At 39.6% G+C, this 27,732-nt stretch overlaps 1 protein-coding gene across 1 annotated transcript in view; it reads left to right on the forward strand.

Annotated features, from left to right (window-relative positions):
- The window catches only part of ESR1 (estrogen receptor 1), a 316,090-nt gene that overhangs the window by 170,787 nt on the left and 117,571 nt on the right, over positions 1-27,732 (forward strand). Inside the window, exon 3 of the mRNA XM_069769174.1 lies at positions 25,195-25,311. Within this exon, the coding sequence (XP_069625275.1) occupies positions 25,195-25,311 (117 nt within the window). The remainder of the gene's footprint in view (positions 1-25,194; positions 25,312-27,732) is intronic.

Genomic DNA, 27,732 nt, shown 5'->3' on the forward strand with positions numbered 1-27,732 from the left:
CATTTCTTTACATCACGTGCAGTCTGCGCATCAGTTCCGAATTAACTTTGGCCATACGGAAAAAGTTGAATGTGCCATGTCTCCTATCTATAGAAATCTGAAATCATAATAGGAAATATGGCATTAATATTTCGTGCCTAGAACCTCCAGGTGGCAGATATCATTAAGATTGGGCATTTCATAATTTTTGGAACCTGAGACGCATCCCATATACTAGCCTTCATCTGAAGTCACCAAGGGGATTGATTCGCACCTGCTAAAAGGAGATTCTGAATTATTGCCAGTGTTCAGTGCTAAGTGATATATCTTGCTGTTGGACTGCACCATTTTCCAATCAGAGTGCCCCCAACTGCAAAGATCTGCTATAATTTGTTAATCTCACTGTCACATCTCTACATGAAGTTTAATACATATAATTGTTTAGCTAATCAATTTTATCTTTTTTGACGACAGTAGAAAGAAACGCAAAATGTATGAGTTCTTTTGAAATTATGGAATCAACGCACTAAGGTTTTTGCACGTTGCACTTTCACCTTTGTAGTGGGTATCTAAGATTTCTCTTTTTACAAAACTTATTAAAAGTTATATTTTATATAAAGGTTTTTTTCAGTTAGCCAACCAAGACTAAAGAAAGGTTTACCAAAGATCAAAGAAAATACACAGATTAGAAATATGACACAAAACAATGTTTAGTTACTAACTTACCGGTAACCTGTCTCTAGATTCATGGTGTCTGAACCACGGTCAGCAGGAATCAGAGCCTGGCTGCGCGACTGCTGCTAAGTATGACTCAAACATAGTTTGACTTTCTCAAACTATGCTCTTCGGAAATGCCAAAACTTTATGTAATCATAAACAACAAAAAACAGATTAAGTTTTCTAAGTTTCTGAATTTTTTAATCCCTTAGTGATGGATCTAAATTAATAAACAAGCCCCATTTTTAAAGTCACATATTCTGGTATTTACTCTGGAAGGCGTCAACGTGTCCCAGTGATTTTTAGAATATTTTTCCTTGACACATTGTACTTTAATTTTGTGGTACATTTAGGTCAATATGTTTTGCATTCTTAATAAAAATATCTGAAATTTGATGAAAATTTTACAAAGATTAGCACTTTTCAAACTTTGAATGATTAGACTCTTAAGACAAAGAGAGTAGTTAATAAACAACATTTACCAAATGTGTACTTTTTATCAATAAAAACATCAGCTCATAGTGCAAATAAACAAGCCCTCACATAGCCCCATATCCCAAAAATATTAAGCGTTATGGCTCTCGAAATGTGTCGCCACAAGCAAAATTTTTTTTTTTACAAATTTCTGATTTTTTCAAAATGCTTAAATAAAGCAAAAACTATGGATGTTTCATATTTGCATATAATCATACGGATCTGTAGAATTATACTGCCAGGTCAGTTTTACCATAAAATAAATGCTGTAAATAACAAAAAAAAGCAATAGCAGAATTGCACTTTTTTTGCTACTTCGACACTCTGAATTTTATTCCCACTTTCCAGTATATCACATGCTAAAATGAATGTTGTCATTCCAAAACAAAACTCATTCTGCAAAAAAATAAGCTCTCATGTTTTTCTATTACCGTATTATTTTGCTTGCTTAGAAAAAATTCTATTTTTCTTTCAATGGAGGGCCTGTAGTTATTGGTGTAATTTTAAAGTTTACCCTATCTACCAAATTAATTTATATTTTAATTTTGATAGATTAGTCTTTTACAGACACAACAATACATAATATGCTTTTGATCTACCTTATTTCTTAATTTTAGGATAGGGCAAAAGGGGATAATTTTAACTTTTATGGGGATTTTTATATTTTAATTTTTTTTGCTACATTTCACTTTATTTTTTTAGACATACTTTTTACTTTAGTATGTTTTCCATGTATTATCTCTTTTTCACTGATAAGAGTCAATGGATAAATAAAAGATCTAACTCCTTCCTTTAAGAACTAATGAGAAAAAAGGACAAAATGGGGGCAAAATGGATGACATAAAACGTAAAAAAGGTCAGGTTCTCACGGATGTAAAAGTTCACACAGATGCGTTAATGCAGCTTTACAATGAGGATGCATCTTTTCCTGCTTAGTGATTGAGTTTGTTTCTATTTGTTCCTTTGGTTGTAATACAGAATTTTATATTGGATGTTCCCTCAAGAGTTTATGTAGGGATGTACTGAGGTTGACATTGAGTTGAGGAGGAGTGAATTAGTATTAGGTTCACTTTGCCAAATCAATTAAATCTAGACTATGGTGGAACCGACAATTAAATCCATTTGGATACTATGAGGAAAGAAACAACATTTGTCACTGGATGATACAATTAGCCTAGTACAAGTTGTACAGTGTAATGAGTTGGCATAACATGTAAGTTTTTTTCCCGTTTATCTGGTTTTCCTTTAGAAACTCTTTAATCCTTTCTGGGGGAGACTTTTGCATAAAAAGATTTTTTTTATTTGTAAGATTCAAACAAAAAGGCCTCCTCCAAGGCCTTAATCTTTTTACAGCTTTGTCTAATAAACTAGAAGGCTGACATTACAAAGTGATTGCAAGTCATATCTGTTATCTTCTTAAAACAAGCTGTGAATGCTAAGAAAGCAGATGGTTAATTGCAATGGCTTAATTGACAGCATTGTTCTAACAGGTGTTTATACAAAATAAAATTAGATTCTTCTTATATCACCAAGGTCAATTCTCCAATCCTCCAGTACCTTAAAACCTTTTATGCCCCTATGGCTTTACACATTTCAGTAGCAGACTTTCATACAGTATATATATATACAGTTAGGGCCAGAAATATTTGGACAGTGACACAAGTTTTGTTATTTTAGCTGTTTACAAAAACATGTTCAGAAATACAATTATATATATAATATGGGCTGAAAGTGCACACTCCCAGCTGCAATATGACAGTTTCCACATCCAAATCGGAGAAAGGGTTTAGGAATCATAGCTCTGTAATGCATAGCGTCCTCTTTTTCAAGGGACCAAAAGTAATTGGACAATGGACTCTAAGGGCTGCAATTAACTCTGAAGGCGTCTCCCTCGTTAACCTGTAATCAATGAAGTAGTTAAAAGGTCAGGGGTGGATTCCAGGTGTGTGGTTTTGCATTTGGAAGCTGTTGCTGTGAGCAGACAACATGCGGTCAAAGGAACTCTCAATTGAGGTGAAGCAGAGCATCCTGAGGCTGAAAAAAAAGAAAAAATCCATCAGAGAGATAGCAGACATGCTTGGAGTAGCAAAATCAACAGTTGGGTACATTCTGAGAAAAAAGGAATTGACTGGTGAGCTTGGGAACTCAAAAAGGCCTGGGCGTCCACGGATGACAACAGTGGTGGATGATCGCCGCATACTTAATTTGGTGAAGAAGAACCCATTCACAACATCAACTGAAGTCCAGAACACTCTCAGTGAAGTAGGTGTATCTGTCTCTAAGTCAACAGTAAAGAGAAGACTCCATGACAGTAAATACAAAGGGTTCACATCTAGATGCAAACCATTCATCAATACCAAAAATAGACAGGCCAGAGTTAAATTTGCAGAAAAACACCTCAAGAAGCCAGCTCAGTTCTGGAAAAGTATTCTATGGACAGATGAGACAAAGATCAACCTGTACCAGAATGATGGGAAGAAAAAAGTTTGGAGAAGAAAGGGAACGGCACATGATCCAAGGCACACCACATCCTCTGTAAAACATGGTGGAGGCAACGTGATGGCATGGGCATGCATGGCTTTCAATGGCACTGGGTCACTTGTGTTTATTGATGACATAAGAGCAGACAAGAGTAGCCAGATGAATTCTGAAGTGTACCGGGATATACTTTCAGCCCAGATTCAGCCAAATGCTGCAAAGTTGATTGGACGGCGCTTCATAGTACAGATGGACAATGACCCCAAGCATACAGCCAAAGCTACCCAGGAGTTCATGAGTGCCAAAAAGTGGAACATTCTGCAATGGCCAAGTCAATCTCCAGATCTAAACCCAATTGAGCATGCATTTCACTTGCTCAAATCCAGACTTAAGACGGAAAGACACACAAACAAGCAAGACCTGAAGGCTGCGGCTGTAAAGGCCTGGCAAAGCATTAAGAAGGAGGAAACCCAGCGTTTGGTGATGTCCATGGGTTCCAGACTTAAGGCAGTGATTGCCTCCAAAGGATTTGCAACAAAATATTGAAAATAAAAATATTTTGTTTGGGTTATGTTTATTTGTCCAATTACTTTTGACCTCCTAAAATGTGGAGTGTTTGTAAAGAAATGTGTACAATTCCTACATTTTCTATCAGATATTTTTGTTCAACCCTTCAAATTAAACGTTACAATCTGCACTTGAATTCAGTTGTAGAGGTTTCATTTCAAATCCAATGTGGTGGCATGCAGAGCCCAACTCGCGAAAATTGTGTCACTGTCCAAATATTTCTGGCCCTAACTGTATATATATATATATATATATATATATATATATATATATAGTGAAGGAAATAATCATTTGATCCTTTGCTGATTTTGTAAGTTTTCCCACTGACATAATGGAAAATAGATATTGGCTTGCACTTTGAGTTTCACTGGTGGAGGTGCCAATTGAGGGCATTGGTGAAATCCCTCGTAGACCATGTGAAATAAATGTCAATTGCACACTCCTTTTGAATGCAAATAAGCTTTATTTTATTAAAGGTCAAAAATAAGAGCAACCTTTGAATGTAAACGCGATTCGGCCAACTAGACCTTTTTCACGACAGTTCCACTCAGCAGGTATTCTCTTCTAGACAGGGATTTTTCTTCCCTGGAGGTGCGATTTGTTAAATTTGGAAGGTATAGTTCATGAGATATCCTTGGGTAGATTGATGAATGTGGAAAGCCTGTATTTCACATGTCCCAGACCTGGTACTTGATTCGATACTTGATTCCAGCTCACCCAGTTGCTCTATGCTCATCCACCAGGGGCTCAGACTCCGGCCTCGCCCTGGCCTCACATCAAGGAAAATAGAAAAAATTGGAGTCCGGCTCAACAGGACTGGATTTTCCTTTTCTTTTTCTTTTTCAAAAGAAATTATGGTGCAAACAAAAGAAAAATGTACATGGTCGACATGACCATGACCCACTGACAAAGACATGAACAGTCTATAAATTTAAGAGTAAAAATAAATAAAATCCAAAAAAATCACATTGTATAAATTATATAAATTTATTTGCATTTTGCTGTGAGAAATAAGTATTTGATCCTTCTGGCAAACAAAGCTTAATACTTGGTGGTAAAATCATTGTTGGCATGCACAGTACTTAGATGTTTTGTGTATTTGATGATGAGGTTTGCACACATGTCTGGAGGAATATTGGTCCACTACTCTTTTGCAGATCATGTCTAAATCAATAAGATTTTGAAGCTGTCGCTTGGCAACTCGGAGCTTCAACTCCTTTCATAAGTTTTCTATGGGATTAAGGTCTGGAGACTGGCTAGGCCACTTCATGACCTTAATGAGCTTCTTTTTGAGCCACCACTTTTTTGCCTTGGCTGTATGTTTTGGGTAATTGTCTTACAGGAACACCCAGCCACGACCCATTTTTAATGTTCTTGCGGAGGGAAGTAGGTTGCTACTCAGGATTTTATGGTACATGGCTAAATCCATTCTCCCATTGATGCAGTGAAGTAGTCCTGTGCCCTTAGCAGAGAGACACCCACAAAGCATAATGTTTCCACCTCCATGCTTGACAGTGGGGACAGTGCTCTTTGGGTCATAGGCAGCATTTCTCTTCTTCCAAACACGGCGAGTTGAGTTAATGCCAAAGACCTCAATTTTTGTCTCATCTGACCACAGCACCTTCTTCCAATCACTCTCAGAATCAGAAAGGTGTTCATTGGCAAACTTAAGACAGTCCTGCACATGTGCCTATATGAGCAGGGGGACCTTGCGGGCACTGCAAGATTTTAAGCCTTTACGCCGTAATGTGTTAAAAATGGTTTTCTTGGTGACTGTGGTCCCAGTTGCTTTGTAATCATTAACATGTTCCCCCATGTAGTTTCAGGCTGATCTCTCACGTTCCTCATGATCAATGATAAGCCACGAGGTGAGATATTGCATGGTGCCCCTGATCGATGTCGATTGACAGTCATTTTGTATTTCTTCCATTTTCTTACTATTGCACCAACAGTTGTCTCCTTCTCCCTCAGCGTCTTACTTATCTTATGGTTTTGTAGCCCATTCCAGCTTTGTGGAGGTCTATGATCCTTAGGAAGCTCTTTGGTCTTGCCCATGTTGTATAGGTTAGAGTCTTACTGAATAATTGAGTCTGTGGACAGGAGTCTTTTATAAAGGTGACTATGTTTAGTTCAGCTGTCTTTAATGCAGGTAACGAGTTGATTAGGAGCGAATAACTGGTCTGTAGGAGCGAGAACTCTTAATGGTTGGTAAGGGATCAAATACTTATTTTTTACTGCAAAATGCAAATAAATTTAAATAATTTATACAATGTGATTTGCTGGATTTTATTTTTCATATTCTGTCTATCAATATTAAAATGAACCTACTCTTAAATTTAAAGACTGTTCATGTCTTCGTTAGTGGGCAAACTTACAAAATCAGCAAGGGATCAACTAATTATTTCCTTCACTGTATATATATAAATATATGTGTGTGCATACTATCTATATATATAATTGTCTAAGGGTTTTTCCGTCTGTCTGTCTGTCTGTCTTTCTGTCTGTCTGTCTGTCTGTCTGTCTTTCTGTCTGTCTGTCTGTCCTGGAAATCCCGGCTCTCTGATTGGTCGAGGCCTGGCGGCCTCGACCAATCAGAGACCGGCACAGCATTGACGTAGAAATCCCGCGTCTCTGATTGGTCGAGGCCGCCAGGCCTCGACCAATCAGCAATGGGCACAGCGACGATGATGTTATAAAGGACGTAGAAATCCCGCGTCTGATTGGTCGAGGCCGCAAGGCCTCGACGAATCAGCAACGGGCACAGCGACGATGATGTCATAAAGGACGTAGACATCTCACCTTTCTGATTCAGCGACGAGCACAGTATCGACGTAGATGTCATAATGGTTGCCATGGCGACGATGATGTCATAAAGGTTGCCTCGACCAATCAGCGACGGGCACAGTGTGCCGCGAATTCTGGAATCATCATTGTCCATATACTACAGGGACATGCATATTCTAGAATACCCGATGCGTTAGAATCGGGCCACAATCTAGTCTACTATATAATTGTCTAAGGGTCACTTCCGTCTGTCTGTCCTTCTATCTGTCATGGTTATTCATTCGCTGATTGGTCTCGCCAGCTGCCTGTCATGGCTGCCGCGACCAATCAGCAACAAGCACAGTCCGGAAGAAAATGGCCGCTCCGTACTCCCCGCAGTCAGTGCCTGTCGCCCGCATACTCCCCTCTGGTCACCGCTAACACAGGGTTAATGCTGGCGGTAACGGACCGCGTTATGCCGCGAGTAACACACTCCGTTACCGCTGCTCTTAACCCTGTGTGTCCCCAACTTTTTACTATTGACGCTGCCTATGCGGCATCAATACTAAAAAATGTAATGTTAAAAATAATGTAAAAAAAATAAACCTGCTATACTCACCCTCCGTAGTCCGCTGAGCCGCTCCCGCCGGCCGCCATCTTCCGCTGCAGTTTCCGGTGGCAAAGATGGTATGGCAGAAGGACTTGCCATGACGTCACGGTCATGTGACCGCGACATCATCACAGGCCCTGTGCGACAAGGACCTGCCATACCGTCACGGTTATGTGACCGCGACGTCTTCACAGGCCCTGCGCGCCTGCGCTAGAAAGACCTGCCATGACGTCACGGTCATGTGACCGTGACGTCATCACAGGTCCTGCACTCTGATACCACCCCTGGGACCGCAAGCTGCCGTGGACTACAAGGGTTCTTCGGAAAGGTGAGTATATGTTTATTTTTTTATTTTTTCACATGTGACAAACCTGGCTGGGCAATATACTACGTAGCTGGGCAATATACTACATGACTGGCCAATATACTACATGGCTCTGTGCTGTATGCTACTTCGCTGTGCAATATACTACATCACTGGGCAATATACTACGTTATGGGCCAATATACTACGTGGCTCTGTGCTGTATACTACGTCACTGGGCAATATACTACGTAACTGGGTAATATACTACGTGGCTGGGCAATATACTACGTGACTGGGCAATATACTACGTAACTGGGCAATATACTACGTGGCTGCGCAATATACTATGTGGCTGGGCAATATACTATGTAACTGGCCAATATACTACGTGGCTGCGCAGTATACTACGTAACTGGGCAATATACTACGTGGCTGGGAAATATACTACGTGACTGGGCAATATACTATGTAACTGGCCAATATACTACGTGGCTGCGCAATATACTACGTCACTAGGCAATATGATACGTAACTGGGCAATATACTACGTAACTGGCCAATATACTACGTTGCTGCGCAATATACTACGTCACAGGGCAATATACTACGTGGCTTGGCAATATATTACGTGGCTGGGCAATATGCTACGTGGCTGTGCAATATACTATGTGACTGGGCAATATACTACGTAGCTGGGCAATATACTACATGACTGGCCAATATACTACGTGGCTCTGTGCTGTATACTACTTCGCTGTGCAATATACTACGTCACTGGGCAATATACTACGTTACGGGCCAATATACTATGTGGCTCTGTGCTGTATACTACGTCACTGGGCAATATACTATGTAACTGGGAAATATACTACGTGGCTGGGCAATATACTACGTAACTGGGCAATATACTACGTGGCTATGCAATATACTATGTGGCTGGGCAATATACTACGTGGCTGGGCAATATACTATGTGACTGGACAATATACTATGTAACTGGCCAATATACTACGTGGCTGCGCAATATACTACGTCACTAGGCAATATATTACGTAACTGGGCAATATACTACGTGGCTGGGCAATATACTACGTGACTGGTCAATATACTACGTGGCTGCGCAATATACTACATCACTAGGCAATATACTACGTAACTGGGCAATATACTACGTAACTGGCCAATATACTACATGGCTGCGCAATATACTACGTCACTGGGCAATATACTACGTGGCTGGGCAATATACTACGTGGCTGGATAATATACTACGTGACTGGGCAATATACTATGTGGCTGGGCAATATACTACGTGGCTGTGCAATATACTATGTGGCTGGGCAATATACTACGTGGCTGGGCAATATACTACGTCACTAGGCAATATACTACGTAACTGGGCAATATACTACGTAACTGGCCAATATACTATGTGGCTGCGCAATATACTACGTGGCTGTGCAATATACTATGTGGCTGGGCAATATACTACGTGGCTGGATAATATACTACGTGACTGGGCAATATACTACGTGGCTGGGCAATATACTACGTGGCTGTGCAATATACTATGTGGCTGGGCAATATACTACGTGGCTGGGCAATATACTACGTGGCTGGGCAATATACTACTGCGCTGTGCAATATACTACGTGGACATGCATATTCTAGAATACCTGATGCCCGAATACCCGATGCGTTAGAATCGGGCCACCATCTAGTATATATACATATATATATATATACATATATATATATATATATATATATACTGTATATATATATATCTTCTATATATATAATTGTCTAAGGGTTTTTCCGTCTGTCTGTCTGTCTGTCTGTCACTGTGCCCGTTGCTGATTGGTCGAGGCCTGGCGGCCTCGACCAATCAGAGACGCGGAATGTCTACGTCCTTTATGACATCATCGTCGCTGTGCCCGTTGCAATCAGAGACTGGCACAGCATCGACATAGAAATCCTGCGTCTCTGATTGGTCGAGGCCGCCAGGCCTCGACCAATCAGCAACGGGCACAGCGACGATGATGTCATAAAGGACGTAGACATCCCGCGTCTCTGATTGGTCGAGGCCGCCAGGCCTCGACCAATCAGCGATGGGCACAGCGACGATGATGTCATAATGGTTGCCATGGCGACAATGATGTCATAAAGGTTGCCTCGACCAAGCAGCGACGGGCACAGTCTGCCGCGAATTCTGGAATCATCATTGTCCATATACTACGGGGACATGCATATTCTAGAATACCCGATGCTTTAGAATCGGGCCACAGTCTAGTCTATATACAGTGGGGCAAAAAAGTATTTAGTCAGTCAGCAATAGTGCAAGTTCCACCACTTAAAAAGATGAGAGGCGTCTGTAATTTACATCATAGGTAGACCTCAACTATGGGAGACAAACTGAGAAAAAAAAATCCAGAAAATCACATTGTCTGTTTTTTTAACAATTTATTTGCATATTATGGTGGAAAATAAGTATTTGGTCAGAAACAAAATTTCATCTCAATACTTTGTAATATATCCTTTGTTGGCAATGACAGAGGTCAAACGTTTTCTGTAAGTCTTCACAAGGTTGCCACACACTGTTGTTGGTATGTTGGCCCTTTCCTCCATGCAGATCTCCTCTAGAGCAGTGATGTTTTTGGCTTTTCGCTTGGCAACACGGACTTTCAACTCCCTCCAAAGGTTTTCTATAGGGTTGAGATCTGGAGACTGGCTAGGCCACTCCAGGACCTTGAAATGCTTCTTACGAAGCCACTCCTTCGTTGCCCTGGCGGTGTGCTTTGGATCATTGTCATGTTGAAAGACCCAGCCACGTTTCATCTTCAATGCCCTTGCTGATGGAAGGAGGTTTGCACTCAAAATCTGACGATACATGGCCCCATTCATTCTTTCATGTACCCGGATCAGTCGTCCTGGCCCCTTTGCAGAGAAACAGCCCCAAAGCATGATGTTTCCACCACCATGCCTTACAGTAGGTATGGTGTTTGATGGATGCAACTCAGTATTCTTTTTCCTCCAAACACGACAAGTTGTGTTTCTACCAAACAGTTCCAGTTTGGTTTCATCAGACCATAGGACATTCTCCCAAAACTCCTCTGGATCATCCAAATGCTCTCTAGCAAACTTCAGACGGGCCCGGACATGTACTGGCTTAAGCAGTGGGACACGTCTGGCACTGCAGGATCTGAGTCCATGGTGGCGTAGTGTGTTACTTATGGTAGGCCTTGTTACATTGGTCCCAGCTCTCTGCAGTTCATTCACTAGGTCCCCCCGCGTGGTTCTGGGATTTTTGCCCACCGTTCTTGTGATCATTCTGACCCCACGGGGTGGGATTTTGCGTGGAGCCCCAGATCGAGGGAGATTATCAGTGGTCTTGTATGTCTTCCATTTTCTAATTATTGCTCCCACTGTTGATTTCTTCACTCCAAGCTGGTTGGCTATTGCAGATTCAGTCTTCCCAGCCTGGTGCAGGGCTACAATTTTGTTTCTGGTGTCCTTTGACAGCTCTTTGGTCTTCACCATAGTGGAGTTTGGAGTCAGACTGTTTGAGGGTGTGCACAGGTGTCTTTTTATACTGATAACAAGTTTAAACAGGTGCCATTACTACAGGTAATGAGTGGAGGAAAGAGGAGACTCTTAAAGAAGAAGTTACAGGTCTGTGAGAGCCAGAAATCTTGATTGTTTGTTTCTGACCAAATACTTATTTTCCACCATAATATGCAAATAAATTGTTAAAAAAACAGACAATGTGATTTTCTGGATTTTTTTTCTCAGTTTGTCTCCCATAGTTGAGGTCTACCTATGATGTAAATTACAGACGCCTCTCATCTTTTTAAGTGGTGGAACTTGCACTATTGCTGACTGACTAAATACTTTTTTGCCCCACTGTATATAATTGTCTAAGGGTTTTTCCGTCTGTCTGTCTGTCTGTCTGTCTGTCCTGGAAATCCCAGCTCTCTGATTGGTCGAGGCCGCCAGGCCTCGACCAATCAGAGACCGGCACAACATCGACGTAGAAATCCCGCGTCTCTGATTGGTCGAGGCCGCCAGGCCTCGACCAATCAGCGACGGGCACAGCGACGATGATGTCATAAAGGACGTAGAAATCCCACGTTTCTGATTCAGCGACGGGCACAGTATCGACGTAGATGTCATAATGGTTGCCATGGCAACGATGATCTCATGAAGGTTGCCTCGACCAATCAGCGACGGGCACAATCTGCCGCGAATTCTGGAATCATCATTGTCCATATACTACGGGGACATGCATATTCTAGAATACCTGATGCGTTAGAATCGGGCCACAATCTAGTATATATATAATTGTCTAATGGTTTTTCCGTCTGTCTGTCTGTCTGTCTGTCTGTCCTGGAAATCCCGCGTCTCTGATTGGTCGAGGCCGCCAGGCCTCGACCAATCAGAGACCGGCACAGCATCGACGTAGAAATCCCGCGTCTCTGATTGGTCGAGGCCGCCAGGCCTCGACCAATCAGCAACGGGCACAGCGACGATGATGTCATAAAGGACGTAGACATCCCGCGTCTCTGATTGGTCGAGGCCGCCAGGCCTCGACCAATCAGCAACGGGCACAGAAATATACATACATACATATATATATACTAGATTGTGGCCCGATTCTAATGCAGCGGGTATTCCAGAATATGCATGTCCCCGTAGTATATGGACAATGATGATTCCAGAATTCGCGGCAGACTGTGCCCGTCGCTGATTGGTCGAGGCAACCTTTATGACATCATCGTCGCCATGGCAACCATTATGACATCTACGTCGATACTGTGCCCGTCGCTGAATCAGAAACGTGAGATGTCTACGTCCTTTATGACATCATCGTCGCTGTGCCCGTTGCTGATTGGTCGAGGCCGCCAGACGCGGGATTTCTACGTCGATGCTGTGCCGTTCTCTGATTGGTCGAGGCCTGGCGGCCTCGACCAATCAGAGAGCCGGGATTTCCAGGACAGACAGACAGACAGAAAGACAGACAGACAAACAGACGGAAAAACCCTTAGACAATTATATATATAGATATACAGTATATATATATATATATATATATATATACACACACACAGTGTCTTGCGAACATATTCTGCTCCCTGGAATTTTTCAACCTCTTCCCTCATATCATGCTTGAAACATAAAGATGCCAAATGCAAATGTGGAACACAATTGTGAAGATGAATAAAATATATTGGTTATTTTAAATTTTTGTGGTAATTCCAAAACTGAAAAGTGGAGCATGCAATATTATTCGGCCCCTTTACTTTCAGTGCAGCAAACTCACTCCAGATGTTCATTGTGGATCTCTGAATGATCCAATGTTGTCCTAAATGCCTAATGATGATAAATATAATCCACCTGTGTAATCAAGTTTTCGTATAAATGCACCTGCTCTGTGATAGCCTCAGGGTTCTGTTTGAAGCACAGAGAGCATCATGAAGACCAAGGAACGCAACAGGCAGGTCAGTGATACTGTTGTGGAGAAGTTTAAAGCCAGATTTGGATACAAAATGATTTCTAAAACTTTAAATATTCCAAGGAGCACTGTGCAAGCGATCATATTGAAATTGAAGGAGTATCATACCACTGCAAATCTACCAAGACCCAGCCGTCCCTCTAAACTTTCATCTCAAATAAGGAGAAGATTGATTAGAGATGCAGCCAAGAGGCCCATGATCACTCTGGATGAACTGCAGAGATCTACAGCCGAGGTGGGACAGTCTGTCCATAGGACAATAATCAGTCATACACTGCACAAATCTGGCCTTATTGAAGAGTGGCAAGAAGAAAGCCATTTCTCAAAGATTTTCATAAAAGGTGTCACTTAAAGTTTGCAACAAGCCACCTGGGAGACACACCAAACATCTGGAAGAAGGTGCTCTGGTCAGATGAAACCAAAATCAAACTTTTTGGCAACAATGCCAAACGATTCAGTTTTTGAATTTCCACAAAAATTTTAAATAACCAATTAATTTCGTTCAACTTCACAATTGTGTTCCACTTGTTGTTGATTCCTCACCAAAAATTTACATTTGGTATCTTTATGTTTGAAGCATGATATGGGGGAAAAGGTTGAAAAGTTCCAGGGGGCCGAACACTTTCGCAAGGCACTGTATATATATATATATGTATATATACATATATATATATATATGTAAGTATATATATATATATATGTATAGTAAAAATTAATTTGCGCTAATGCCACCATAATAATAGTGCATTGTTAAACATTGCACCCATTATATAGTGTAATGTAAATTTTCTTTCCAAGGGAGGGTGAATTTTAATTTTAATATAACATGTGAAGACACAGCATTGCATCTTAATTAACCAGATGACTATTTTCAGAAAGCTGGGAAGAATAGATTATCTATATGTTGACTTTTGAGTTTAACCATTTCTTTCTGGTTAGTCAAGAAAACAGACTTATGCATGTGTAAGGCTGTAATATTGACTTTTGATATACAGTTGTGCTCAAAAGCTTACATACCCCTGCAGAAATTTTGCTGTCTTGGACTTTTTTTCAGAGAATATGAATGATAACACCAAAACTTTTTCTCCACTCTCGGTTAGTTGTTGGGTGAAGCCATTTATTCTCAAACTACTGTGTTTCTCTTTTTAAATCATAATGACAACCCAAAACATCCAAATGACCCTGATCAAAAGTTCTCATACCCTGGTGATTTTGGCCTGATAACATGTACAGAAGTTGACACACATGGGTTTGAATGGCTACTAAAGGTAACATCCTCACCTGTGACTGGTTTGCTTGTAATCATTGTGTGTGCGTAAAAGCTGAGTGAGTTTCTGGGATCCAGACAGACTCTTGCATCTTTCATCCAGCCACTGACATTTCTGGATTGTGAGTCATGGGGAAAGCAAAAGAACTGTCAACAGATCTACGGGAAAAGGTAGTGAACTGTATTAAACAGGAAAGGGATACAACAAGATATCCAAGGAATTGATAATGCCAGTCAGCAGAGTTCAAACTGTGATTAACAAATGGAAACTCAGGAGCTCTCTAAAACAAAACCACGGTCAGGTAAACTAACAAAAACTTTTTCCACAACTGCCAGGATAATTGTTCGGGATGCAAAGAGAAACCCACAAATAACATCAGCTGAAATACTGTACTCTCTGAAAAGTAGCTGTGTGGCTGTTTCAAAATGCACAATAAGGAGGCACTTGAAGAAAAATGGGCTGCATGGTTGAGTAGCCAGAAGAAAGCCATTACAGCGCAAATGCCACAAAGTATCTTGCCTACAATACGCAAAACAGCACAGAGAAAAACCTCAAAACTTCTGGAACAAGGTAATTTGGAGAGATGAGACCAAAATTGAACTTTTTGGCCACAACCATAAACGTTACATTTGGAGAGAGGTCAACAAGGTCTATGATGAAAGGAACACCATTCCTACTGTAAAGCATGGATGTGGATCACTGATGTTTTTGGAATGCGTGAGCTACAAAGGCACAGGAAACTTGGTCAAAGTTGAAGGAAAGATGAATGCAGCACGCTATCAGCAAATACTGCTGCGTATGGGACATATTTGGACGTTCCAACATGAAAATGTTCCACAACACAAGGCCAAGTTGACCTGTCATTGGCTACAGCAGAATAAAGTGAAGGTTCTGGAGTGGCCATCTCAGTCTCCTGACCTCAATATCATTGAGCCACTCTGTGGAGATCTCAAGCATGCAGTTCATACTAGACAGCCCAGGAATTTATTTCCAGGAACTGGAGGCTTTTTGCCAAGACGAGTGAGCAGCTTTACCATATGAGAAAATAATGAACCTCATCCACAACAACCACAAAAGACTTCAAGCTGTCATTGATGTTATAGGGGGGGGCAATACAGAGTATTAAGAAATGGGGTATATAAACTTTTGATCAGGGTCATCAGGGTCAGGGATGTTTTGGGTTGTCATTATGATTTAAAAAGAGAAAACACAGTAGTTTGACAATAAATGCCTTCACCCAACCACTAACCATAAGTGGAGAAAAACTTTTGGGGTTATTTTTCATATTCCCTGTAAAAAGGCCAAGAAAGCAAAAATTCTGCCAGGGTATGTAAACTTTTGAGCACAACTGTAACATAGCGTGCTTGATGACTAGTGATGTTACACTGGATACACAATGTAATAGCAGCAGCAGGGTGAAAGAAAATGTTTTAAATTTTTTTTACATTTTGCCTCATCGTTGTGGAAATATTCACAATAAAAATATTTGGCACTTAATGAGTTCTTTTGTTAAGTCCATGTGGGAGTTATTAGGTACTTCTCACTGGAAAGCATGCACTTCTTCTCCCTTTATGAGTTGCTATCAGATAACACCCACTTGGACTTCACAATTGTTAACTTATTTGGTGCCAAATAATTTGATTTCTAATATCTCTGCTTCAAAGAGGCAAAATAAAAATAAAATAATTTTATACTGCTCTGTAGCCTCTATTACATCAAGTCAAGTGTCCAAGTTTAACATGAATAACTTGATAAAAGGTCATCTTTGAAGACTATGGAAAACAAGTAGTAAATTAGATGGACAAGCAGGTAATTGATTATTGAGTCATTAGTCTGAGCCCCGCATCTCTATATATCTAGACATTTACCTTTGAAGAGAACAGGAAAATTCTTGTTAGATCACATAATCATGAACCACATAAATGCATGTTTTCTCAAACATATTGGGAAATAATCATTCAGTAGCTGACCTGGTTTTCAAACATCTTTTACCATCTTATTTATTTTCATATATATGGCGCCATTAATTTAACAGCGCTTTACAAAGGTCACATCACTGTCCCTGCTTAGACTCACAATCCCTTGTCAGTATCCCTTTGGAGCATGGGAGGAAGCTGAGGTACCCGGATGAAACCGACGCAAACATGTGTGATTCAAAACAGAAAAACATCCAAAAAATTATAGCAAAATTTAAAAAAACCTGCCTGAAAATGTACGGTAATTTAGAATAAAGCTATAAAATGTAACTTTTTTTATATGCAATAGTCATATTTTCCATATAAACATATACACTTCTGCAATGAGAACTGTAGAGTTCTTCTTTTAATGATCTGCCCATAGAGTATGAAGCTAAAAAGATGAGGGATAATCCAGTTAGTTTTATATTGTAAATGTGTATTAAACATTATTGTTACTCATTGCTTGCTACTCTCCCATGGATCCTACTTTTGATCTGTTTATAGCCTACAAATTGTGAGAGTTCTCCTAGCATAAGACTAGTTAAGTTTTTGTCATGCAGATGTGGGATTGATCTGGTGCCAGAGTTTTAAAAGTTATGTGATTTATAAAAATCAGATAAAAAAGTAGAAGGGGAATATTGCAGTTCTTGCCAAGTTGTAAGGAAAAAAAGATTAGAATCAGCCATGTGACTCTGGTGGACTTTTTCTTTTAATTTACTTCAGTTTTTATTTTTAAGGGGGTTATCCAGGACTATTTTTTTTCTTATGAGTCTAAAGACATATAGGCATGGAGTTCCTAACTACCTGCCTATTGTGCTCTGCGCTAATCTCTGTTGGTTCAGAGAGGTCACGGACCAATCCTGCCGGCAATTCTGTGGCTTCTGGTGACATCACATTGACACAGTCATGGCCGCTCTGCTCTGTTGATGGGGCATGACTGTGAATGCCATGCTGACAAAAAGCAGGCTCCCCATTGCACTGTGGGGAAACAGATGTCAATCAGCAGGATGCTGGCAGTTACAATTAACATCAATAAGTGAGACCGGAAGACAAAAAACTGCTCTGTTGATGTGAAGCACCAGAATTGACAGAATGCGAGGTTTGGAAAGCTTCTCAATCTGACAAAACTGTATAAATAGTAATAGCATACATATTAGTCCATAGATAATACGAGAGAACACATTCAATAATCTCATCAACACATAAGGACCCCTCACATGAGAGACCACATGAATGTAAAGTTCAAAAACATGAATAATTTTATTGAAAAAAACATACAATTAAAAAATCTCAACCATAATATATAAATAGGTCATTGAAGTTAAAAAGTACCTCCGATCTACAAAACAGCAGGTCACATGGGATTCATGTCAAAATACCTAAAGCATCGCCTATTATTGGCCAACCTAAACGGTAAATAGCCTAAAAATGGCGTCATGGTCGTGGTAAAAGAGAAACATCTGATGAAAACAGTTGTGCGTGAAGGCGTTGTGTATGTGCTAAATAATGGACTGCTACTAAAACTGCATGATAAATGCTAATAAAGTATGTTTATATCATGAGAGATACTATAACGATGGTAAGTAGAAATACCACTTGCAACCACATTAGTTAGCAGGAATCAGTCCAATACAAGGAAACTGAAAATATAATTACCACATTACAAGAGACACAGGACCTGCCGATTGCCCTACGCACGTTTTGATAGAATTCTTCTTGCAGGGGCGTGGGACGCCCCTGGAAGAAGAATTCTATCGAAATGCGCGTAGGGCAATCGGCAGATCCTGTGTATTGGACTGATTCCTGCTAACTAATGTCGTTGCAAGTGGTATTTCTACTTACCATTATTTGGCACATACACAACGCCTTCATGCACAACTGTTTTCATCAGATGTTTCTCTTTTACCACGACCATTACGCCATTTTTAGGCTATTTACCATTTAGGTTGGCCAATAATAGGCGATGCTTTAGGTATTTTGACATGAATCACATGTGATCTGCTGTTTTGTACATCGGAAGTACTTTTTAACTTCAATGACCTATTTCTAGATTGTGAGCCCAATCGGGGACAGTGATGATAATGTGTGCAAACTGTAAAGCGCTGCGGAATATGTTAGCGCTATATAAAAATAAAGATTATTATTATTATTTATATATTATGGTTGAGATTTTTTAATTGTGTGTTTTTTTCAAAAAAATTATTCATGTTTTTGAACTTTACATTCATGTGGTCTCTCTGATTATTCATGTGAGGGGTCCTTATGTGTTCATAAATAGTAATAGATAGCTCACAGTTTATTATTTTACTATTTTGGTACACGGTTTGGTGTTTGCTCACCACTTTTCAAAAACAAAAACATATTTGCTCTATCTTTGACAAAGCTATGGGACAAGAATTCATAGTGTAAAGTGAACGCAGTGTAAAATAGTAGTTCTTAGAAAGCCAAGTTATATTTTCAGTGGTTCCATTTTAGGGTACATACTGTATAATGCATTGAATAACTTTTAATATTTATTTTAGAGAAGGGGGCACATGATGGTGGTGGCCTCCATTTGTTAGTCAAATTGCACTTTCCTCCAAAAAGCTCAGGTTCATCAATGAACCTGGCAAAAAAAGGAGAAAAAAGTGAGAAAAATTAATGAAATCCTGGATGGTGTTAAACGAGACTGTGATAAGGAATATCACATACCAATATACAGTGGTTGATATGTGTTCTACCAAGGTGTTCTGCAGAACATACAGCATGTGAAATAAGTATTGAACACGTCACCAATTTTCTAAATAAATATATTTCTAAAGATGCTAACGGCATGAAATTCTCACCAGATGTCGGTAACAACCCATCTATTCCACCTAGGGAAAGAAATTAAACCATAGTTATCCATAAGTTATATGCAATAATAAGAAATGACACAGGGAAGAATAATTGAACACATGAAGAAAGAGAGGTGCCAAAAAACATGGAAAGTCATGACACAAGCTGAAATATTTCAGTAATAAGAAAGCAATACTGCCACTTAGTGAAAAATAATATCAGCTGGTTCAACTGATGACCTATAGAAAGATATCTCATTGCCAAGGTGCCAGACCAGAAACATCTCATCATGATGGGTTAAACCAGTGTGCTGTCTCAAGATCTTTGCAACCTTATTGTTGCAAAACATACTGATGGCATTAACAGAAGAATTTCTAAAGCTCTGAAGGTTCCAGCAAGCACTGTTGGGGCCATTATCCAGAAGTGGAAAGAACATCATTACATCATAAACCGGTCATGAGCAGGTGCTCCACGCAGGATTTCAGACAGATGAATGAAAAGAATTATCAGATGTGTTGTCCAAGAGCCAATGACTGTATGAGGAAAGCTACAGAAAAACCTGGAATCATCAGGTAAAATTGTTTCAAAGAAAACTATAAGTAATGCACTCAACCTCCATGGCTTGTATGCACGCTCACCAAGCAAAACTTCATTGATGAAGAAAAACCATGTTCAAGCGCATTTTGACAGGGTCACTGGCACAGTGTATGAGGGGAGATATGTGTCACTGGGCATATTGGTGTCAGTGGTATGAAACCAGGATATTTTACCTCCAGCACACTAAGTGGTAGGATGGTTAAAGTAAGCTGCATGCATGGGCTGTTTTTATGAGCACTCACAGAGTGAGTGGGAGAGTGCTCACCATATCTCTTCCTGCAGCCGACATTGGCAGGTGTACTAGCAGGACCTGTGGTGATGTCACAATCATGTCATCATCACATGGTCCTGGTTAAATACCTGGACATGTGAGACAGTCTGGGTGGTGTCTTGGGAGAGGACGTACTCGAAAATAGCTCCAAGGAGGAGCGGAGGACATTGCCTGGTGCCTGCAGATTGAGACCTGCTGAGTCAAGCACTCTGTTACTCTTTATTTGTTTTTGTGTTTTTTACCTTAAGCCAGAAAGGCTCTATTTGTTTTGTGAACCCTGCCCTGGCATATGCTGACTCCAATAAACCAGCCGGTGTTTCACCAATAAAGGGTTCCATGTATAACTGAAGAAGCAGCTGAGCGTGTGAGGGGTTGACACGCTCAGCTGCTTCTTCAGGTAAACACAGAACTCTTTAGTAGGAAGGTGAAAGGTCAGCCTAAAACTACATGGGGGAATGATCTCAAGGCAGCTGGGACCACAGTCACCAAGAAAACCATTGGTAACACAATACACCGTAAAGGTTTAAAATCCTGCAGTGCCCGCAAGGTTCCCCTGCTCAAGAAGACACATGTGGCCCATCTTTTGTTTGCCAATGAACACCTATATGATTCTGTGAGTGATTGGGAGAAGGTGCTGTGGTCACCTGAGACAAAAATTGAGGTCTTTGGCATTAACTCAACTCGCCGTGTTTGGAGGAAGAGAAATGCTGCCTATGACCCAAAGAACACCATCCCCACTAACAGGCCTTGAGGTAGAAACATTATGTTTTGTGAGTGTTTCTCTGCTAAGGTCACAGGACATCGCATCAATGAGAGACTGGATGTAGCCATGTACTGTAAAATCCTGAGTGACAACCTCCTTCCTTCCACCAGGACATTAAAATTGGGTTGTGGCTGTGTCTCCCAGTAAGACTATGACCCAAAACCTTGCAGCCAAGGCAACAAAGGAGTGGCTCAAAAAGAAGCACCTTAAGGTCATGGAGTGGCCTAGCCAGTCTCCAGACCTTAATACCATAGAAAACTTATAGAGAGAGTTGAAGCTCCGAGTTGCCAAGCGACACCCTCAAAATCTTAATGATTTAGAGATGATCTGCAAAGAGGAGAGGACCAAAATTCCTCCTGACGTGCACAAACCTCATCATCAACTACATAAATGTCTCACTGCTGTGCTTGCCAACAAGTATTAAGTCTTGTGTGTCAGAGGGATCAAATACTTATTTCTCACTGCAAAATGCAAATAAATTTATATAATTTATACAATGTGATTTTCTGGATTTTATTTTTGATATTCTATCTCTCAGTGTTAAAATGAACCTACCATTAAAATTATAGACTGTTCATGTCTTTGTCAGTGGGCAAACTTACAAAATCAGCAAAGAATCAAATATTTCCTTCACTGTATGTACCAATAAACCTAATAATACTCACTTGGACCATTCCAATGTAACACATAACAGTGATGGCATTACGTAGTTCAACAGCAATTATAAGAGAGTTAATTGGTGCATTATAGATTCATCATGATGGGGCACTGGATCACAAGTTTGCCCCTATGTACCTATGTATGTCCAATCTATAGTATACCTCCAGATAGTATTGCAGCTTCCATCTTAAAATTTTAAGTGGTGCCATGTCTGTGATCTGTGCTGGACCCATCTGAGATTGACCTGTTGAGTTCCTGACCCCCTGATAAAAGTAATTATGGTAAAATTAAGGGGGTATTCTCATTTTACACATTAATAGCATATCCGCAACCTCTTAATTTACATTAGATGCAGCACAAGGCAGGACAGTGGTTGAGGAGTTCCTCTATTCTGTGTATCCCAGAGGTGACACTGACATTAATTACACATGTGCTGCATATTCTTTAGATATGCCATCAATTTATAGATGAGAATGCACAAGTCCAATGGCTTGTAGGTAACGTCCTCTCTGAGTATAAACATTCTGCATCCTTTTTTTTCCATCTAGCATAGATTCATATGATGATGTTTCCTGGCAACTGCAGAGTCTCCTTTTGAGAAATCTTTGGCTCCTTACTTCTGCAATCCACACACTCTATAATAACATGAGTGAATTGAGATCCTACACCAAAAAAGTAAATAATATAAATTACTGAGCAAACTCAGCCACAGAAATCCCCCTCTAGAACAGACTTCTACATTTATTTGACTGGGCCTGGCCAGTTGCAATGTGAGAATTGTCTTGTTTCAGGCTCGAAGTGTGGATAGAAAGGTCCCAGATTGTTCGACTCACCTAATTAGATTAAAGCAACTTAACTGCCAGAAATCTGCATCACTTCCTATAGAAGTCTATATTAAGTCTAGAACACTTACCAATTTACAGAATGAAAAGACTGAGAGTTTGATGATGCACTAAACCCTCCTAAGACTGTTCACAATGAGGGCACGGAGCTGCAACCATAAGAGGGGTACATAGTCTGTGGGAGGATGGACAATGCTGAACTCTTCACATACAGGACTTTGTGTGCTCCACAACCTTGGGCAACCTCTTTAATAATATGTAACACAACCCTTTAATTTGAAACTTTATAAAAGTCAAACCATACAGGAATGGGTAATAATTAGAGAAGAGCGAATCGATTCACAGGGTCAGGGTCCAGTGTCCACATCAGTATTCCATGGCCACCAGTCGGGGGCCCTGCGATCCACTTCCTACCTGCTGAAATCTCAAGCGTCTTTTCTGATTTGTTGGCCTGTTGCAACATTATTCATGCTGTGTGACACACATCATCAACTAATCATAAGAGGCACTGGGGATGCCTGCAGGTAGAGAACGGTTCGCAGGGCTCCAGCCCAATGCCCATGCAATACTGATGTGTCTGCTAACCCAAGGTACTGCAAATTGATTTGCTCATCTCATTGCTTTATAAAATTTATTACCCTTCTCATATTGGGAATTGGCTCCACACAATCATGGCATGTGTTCTCATGGTAGCTGGGGGCTTGCTGAATAGGGATGCCATTTAGGTCCTCCTATGAAGCCCAGCCTGTGAGTGGACTGCATAGAGTAACGTCTTTTCAAGTATCCTGCGTGTTGCAACAAGGTTTTATTGCAGTTTATAAGTATAAGTAATAGAATGATTGCGGGTTCAAGTCCCCTTTGAAAAAAAAAATACAAAAAATGAATATAAAAACAAAATAAATATTGAATCAATAAAATTCGAAGAAATTAATACAAAATGTATTTAAACACGTTTGATGTAGCTGCAGCCACTCTGTCAAAATATTAAATGATTTAGCGCTCAGTATACTCCACAAAGAAAAAAAGTCCAGAAGTGCATTTTCAGTAGCCACAACACTGCAAAAAATTGCAATAAGAAGTAATGAAATCATCATATCTACCCCTACCATATGGTATCAATAAAAAAAAGTCAGCTTACCGTACAAGGCATAACCTCATCAATGTAAAAATGAAAATGTTACGGGTCTCGAATAACAGCAACACAATCACATTTTTTGCACTACTTGAACAAAAAAAATATACAAGTTTGGCATTGATGCAATCACACTTACCTGCAGAATCATACTACCAGGTCATTTTTTTTACTACACAATAAACACCATAAAAAGAAAATTCAAAAAATAAATAAGATTGCATTTTTTGCAAAATTGTATCGCAATTTTTCCTATTTTTTAGAAAATTGAATAGTAAGATGGCTGGTCATTCAAAACTGGAACTTACTCTATATGAAAGAAACTCCAACAATGACGCTTCAATAGAATACATTTTATTATTGCAATAAATATAAAAGAAGCCACAAGGGTTTTATAAAAACATAAATGAAAACTTATGGGGAGGAACAAAATACAGGAAAAAGGGGTGGGTGTGGCTTTAAAGTGGCAAAATATATAGTATACTGTATATAATGAAAAGGGGTACAGAATTTTATTACATGAAGTGCAAGCGCACATTTAAATATAATATAGCATAAATAAACATGTATACAAATGCTATCAAGATAACCACCACACCATATAGTGTAAGCAATGTAATTTTAGTAAAAATAAATATATGCATATTAAGAGTAAGAGGATAAGGTATCCAGAATACACCATGAATAACAAAAAAGCTTGGGCACTCAAATGAAAATTTATTGTCCAATGTAGACCAATGAGGCAAATGCCACCACCATACAACAAAGAAAAAATGCAGGATGACCCGATTGAAAAACAGATTAACTTTTGCAACGTTTCGGCATGAACATGCGTTTCTCAAGCTGAATCTGCTGTAGAAGGGGGACAAAGGTAATGGGATCTAGTCTCCTTTTATGCCTGAATGGTGTGGGGGCGCCGACCACGAGTGCCAGAGTGACTCACTCGGGTCATCCTGCATTTTTTCTCTGTTGTATGGTGGTGGCATTTGCCTCATTGGTCTACATTTGACAATAAATTTTCATTTGAGTGCCCAAGCTTTTTTGTTATTTATTGCTAATACCTTGGAGCACAACCTAGTACGCACAGTGAGCACCCCCTTATATTCTCTACAGAATACACCATGGGCAGAGCGAAAAAATTCACATAAGGTAGCATACATTGAAAACAGACCCAAGTATACAAACAGTGATAATAATAAGTGAGAGCCACAAGCCAGGGAGCCACCACCACACCCGATGAGCGTTTCGCTGTGGAAAGAGGAAACATAAAGTTAGGGTTCTTAACAGAAATGGAAGAAAAAACGGATGTGCAAAAGCACAAAATTATTAAGTGGGAATAAGGTTAAGTAAAAAAAAAATCTTATTCCTAAAAACTCAAAGAAAATATCTAATGTGTTATTTTGTCTTTCTAAAGTTTTTCATACAAGGTTGTCAAAGCAATCAAACCAAGCCCATTGAAATATGTATATTTTTTTGCAGGCCATAATGACTACATGTGTCCCGCAACCAATCAGTGCACCATTGACAAGAACAGGAGAAAGAGCTGTCAAGCCTGTCGACTCCGCAAATGCTATGAAGTGGGCATGATGAAAGGGGGTAGGTACTAAGTGCACCAAAGGATGAATATGCTGAATGTAAAGCATATCTTGCTTTATTCCAAAGTAACCTACAATGTAAAAAACCTGAGTTTGTCCATAAGTGCCTACAACCTGTATGCTCTCCGATCACTACATTGAAATATAAAGGCAATCTATGCACATAGTAAATTAGCCTTCATTTCACGCCATTGTTTCCTGAAAAGTTGGCACAAAATGTAAGATACCTAAGATGACTTTTGTAACACAATCAAGTAAGTGTAATCATTTTGTAATGTAATAGACTTTTTCACTTTTCTTATCTTTAAATTTTATATCAAAGCTTCTTTCTGTTTGGTTTTCATATATTTTTTGTTAGTTTGGTAAGACATTTAAACCACTATCATTTTTGGAAATGAGACAAAACCTCACTCTGAAACAGAAGAAACAAAACAACGGAAATTAAGAATCCATAAAAAATGCTACATAGGAAGACAACGATGGGCAGCACAGTGGCTCAGTGGATAGCATTGCAGCGTTGGGGTACCGGGTTCAAATCCCACCAAGGACAACATCTGCAAGGAGTTTGTATGTTCTCCCCGTGTTTGCGTGGGTTTCCTCCTGGTTCTCCGGTGTCCTTCCACAATCCAAAGACATACTGATAGGGAATATAGATTGTGAGCCCCATCAGGGACAGTGATGATAATGTCTGTAAAGTGCTATGGAATATAATAGTGATATATAAGCAAAACATAATAAACAATATTTGGGGTTGAACAGGACAGCCCCTTTTTAAATCTGACAGAAAATGCACTTTAACCCTATCCTGACATATGACATACTGGTGGGCATATGTCGGATCCCCCCACTTGATGCTGGCTCAGTTTGCATCTTTCCTGGCAGATGTTGGTTGGGTTACACAGCCATCATCTGCCTCTAACATCAGGGAGTGGAGCTGGGCGCTACCCACTGCTGTTAATGCCTTACATTTTCCATGTGATGTTTGGCACCTCTGTGACACGATCGGGGGTGCTGGTGAATTGTCATGGTAGATGGAGGCCTGATCGAGACTCCAATACCTACCATGACAATGCTTTTATGAAGATCAGGCTGTGACAGGAGAACTCAGATTTTATTATAACTGCAATATTGTGGTGTATAACATTAGCGATCAGACAATTGCAGGTGCAAGTCCCATAATGAGGCAAAAAAAAAAGCAATAAACATTGTTTAAAAAAATATAAAATAATATTAAAACGTGAATTACTCCCACCCCCTTTCAAAACATAAAACTTGAATAATCTCATAAAGACTTTTTTGGCCATTGCAACACAGCAAAAAAATGCAATAAGAAGTAATCAAAATGTCATAACAACCCCAATGTGGGATCAATAAAAACATCAGCTCGCCACAAAAAAAACTATCACACAGATCCATTGACATAAAAATGTTACAAGTCTCCGAAAATTGCGACACAAGAAAAACTTCACTTTTACAAATTTCCAAATTCTTTGTCAGCACTTTCATTAAAAAAACACCTATCCAAATTTTGCATCACCATAATTGGACTGAAAAATCAAATTTACAGTTAATGCTTACAGTACAATGAAGGTCGTAAAAATAAAACCCTTTTTTTTTTGGCACAATTTCACCGTACTGGCATTTTTTTCTCATTTCCTAGTGCAATGCATGGCAATATGAATGGACTTATTTAAAATTACAAGCAAAAAACAAGCCCTCATATGGCTATGTACAGTAGATGAAAGAAAGTGATGGCTCTTGGGAGGTAGGGAGAAAAAAACAAAAATGCAAAAACATAATATCGCATCTTCAGTAAATCGGAGCATCACATTATGGTTTACATAATACACACAATCTGTAGTTAAAGTTACTTTAGGTTAGGATTTTTAGTTACTTGAACGTGTGTAGCTTTTAATAAAATGCAAAGAAAATATATAATTGTAGTTATTAATACACAATGATTTATGATAATCTATGATTTTTGTAACAGCATTTTCTGTGGTTGAGTTACTAAGCATTTAAAAAATCTCGCTGGGCATTTACTTTGTTATCACCCACCTACACAAATATGAAAAAAACCTGCATATTTCCAAATCCTAGAGAATCGTAATCCATGGGAACTGTTTTCTAGTTCTACGAATATACAAGTGAAATTCAACCCAAAAAGTTTTCACTTTCAGTAGTATATACTGAACTGTAAGCCTGTTGGCCCTTAGTGTGTTATATGAGCCCATAAAGTTTATAAACCACTGATTTTGATGAATCAGCGGATGGTGTTGCCCTTATTAGATTAGCAGCTGATGTACAACATGATGGACAATCACTTTATTTCTTAAAAAATTGTGAAAAAATTGATGTCACAATAGCCCAATTTTAAGCTGTTTTAGAGAAAATCTTAAATTCCTAAATCATATCCTTACCT

The sequence above is a fragment of the Ranitomeya imitator genome, chromosome 5 (genome assembly GCF_032444005.1).
Source record: "Ranitomeya imitator isolate aRanImi1 chromosome 5, aRanImi1.pri, whole genome shotgun sequence".
In the NCBI taxonomy this organism is placed as follows: Eukaryota; Metazoa; Chordata; class Amphibia; order Anura; family Dendrobatidae; genus Ranitomeya; species Ranitomeya imitator.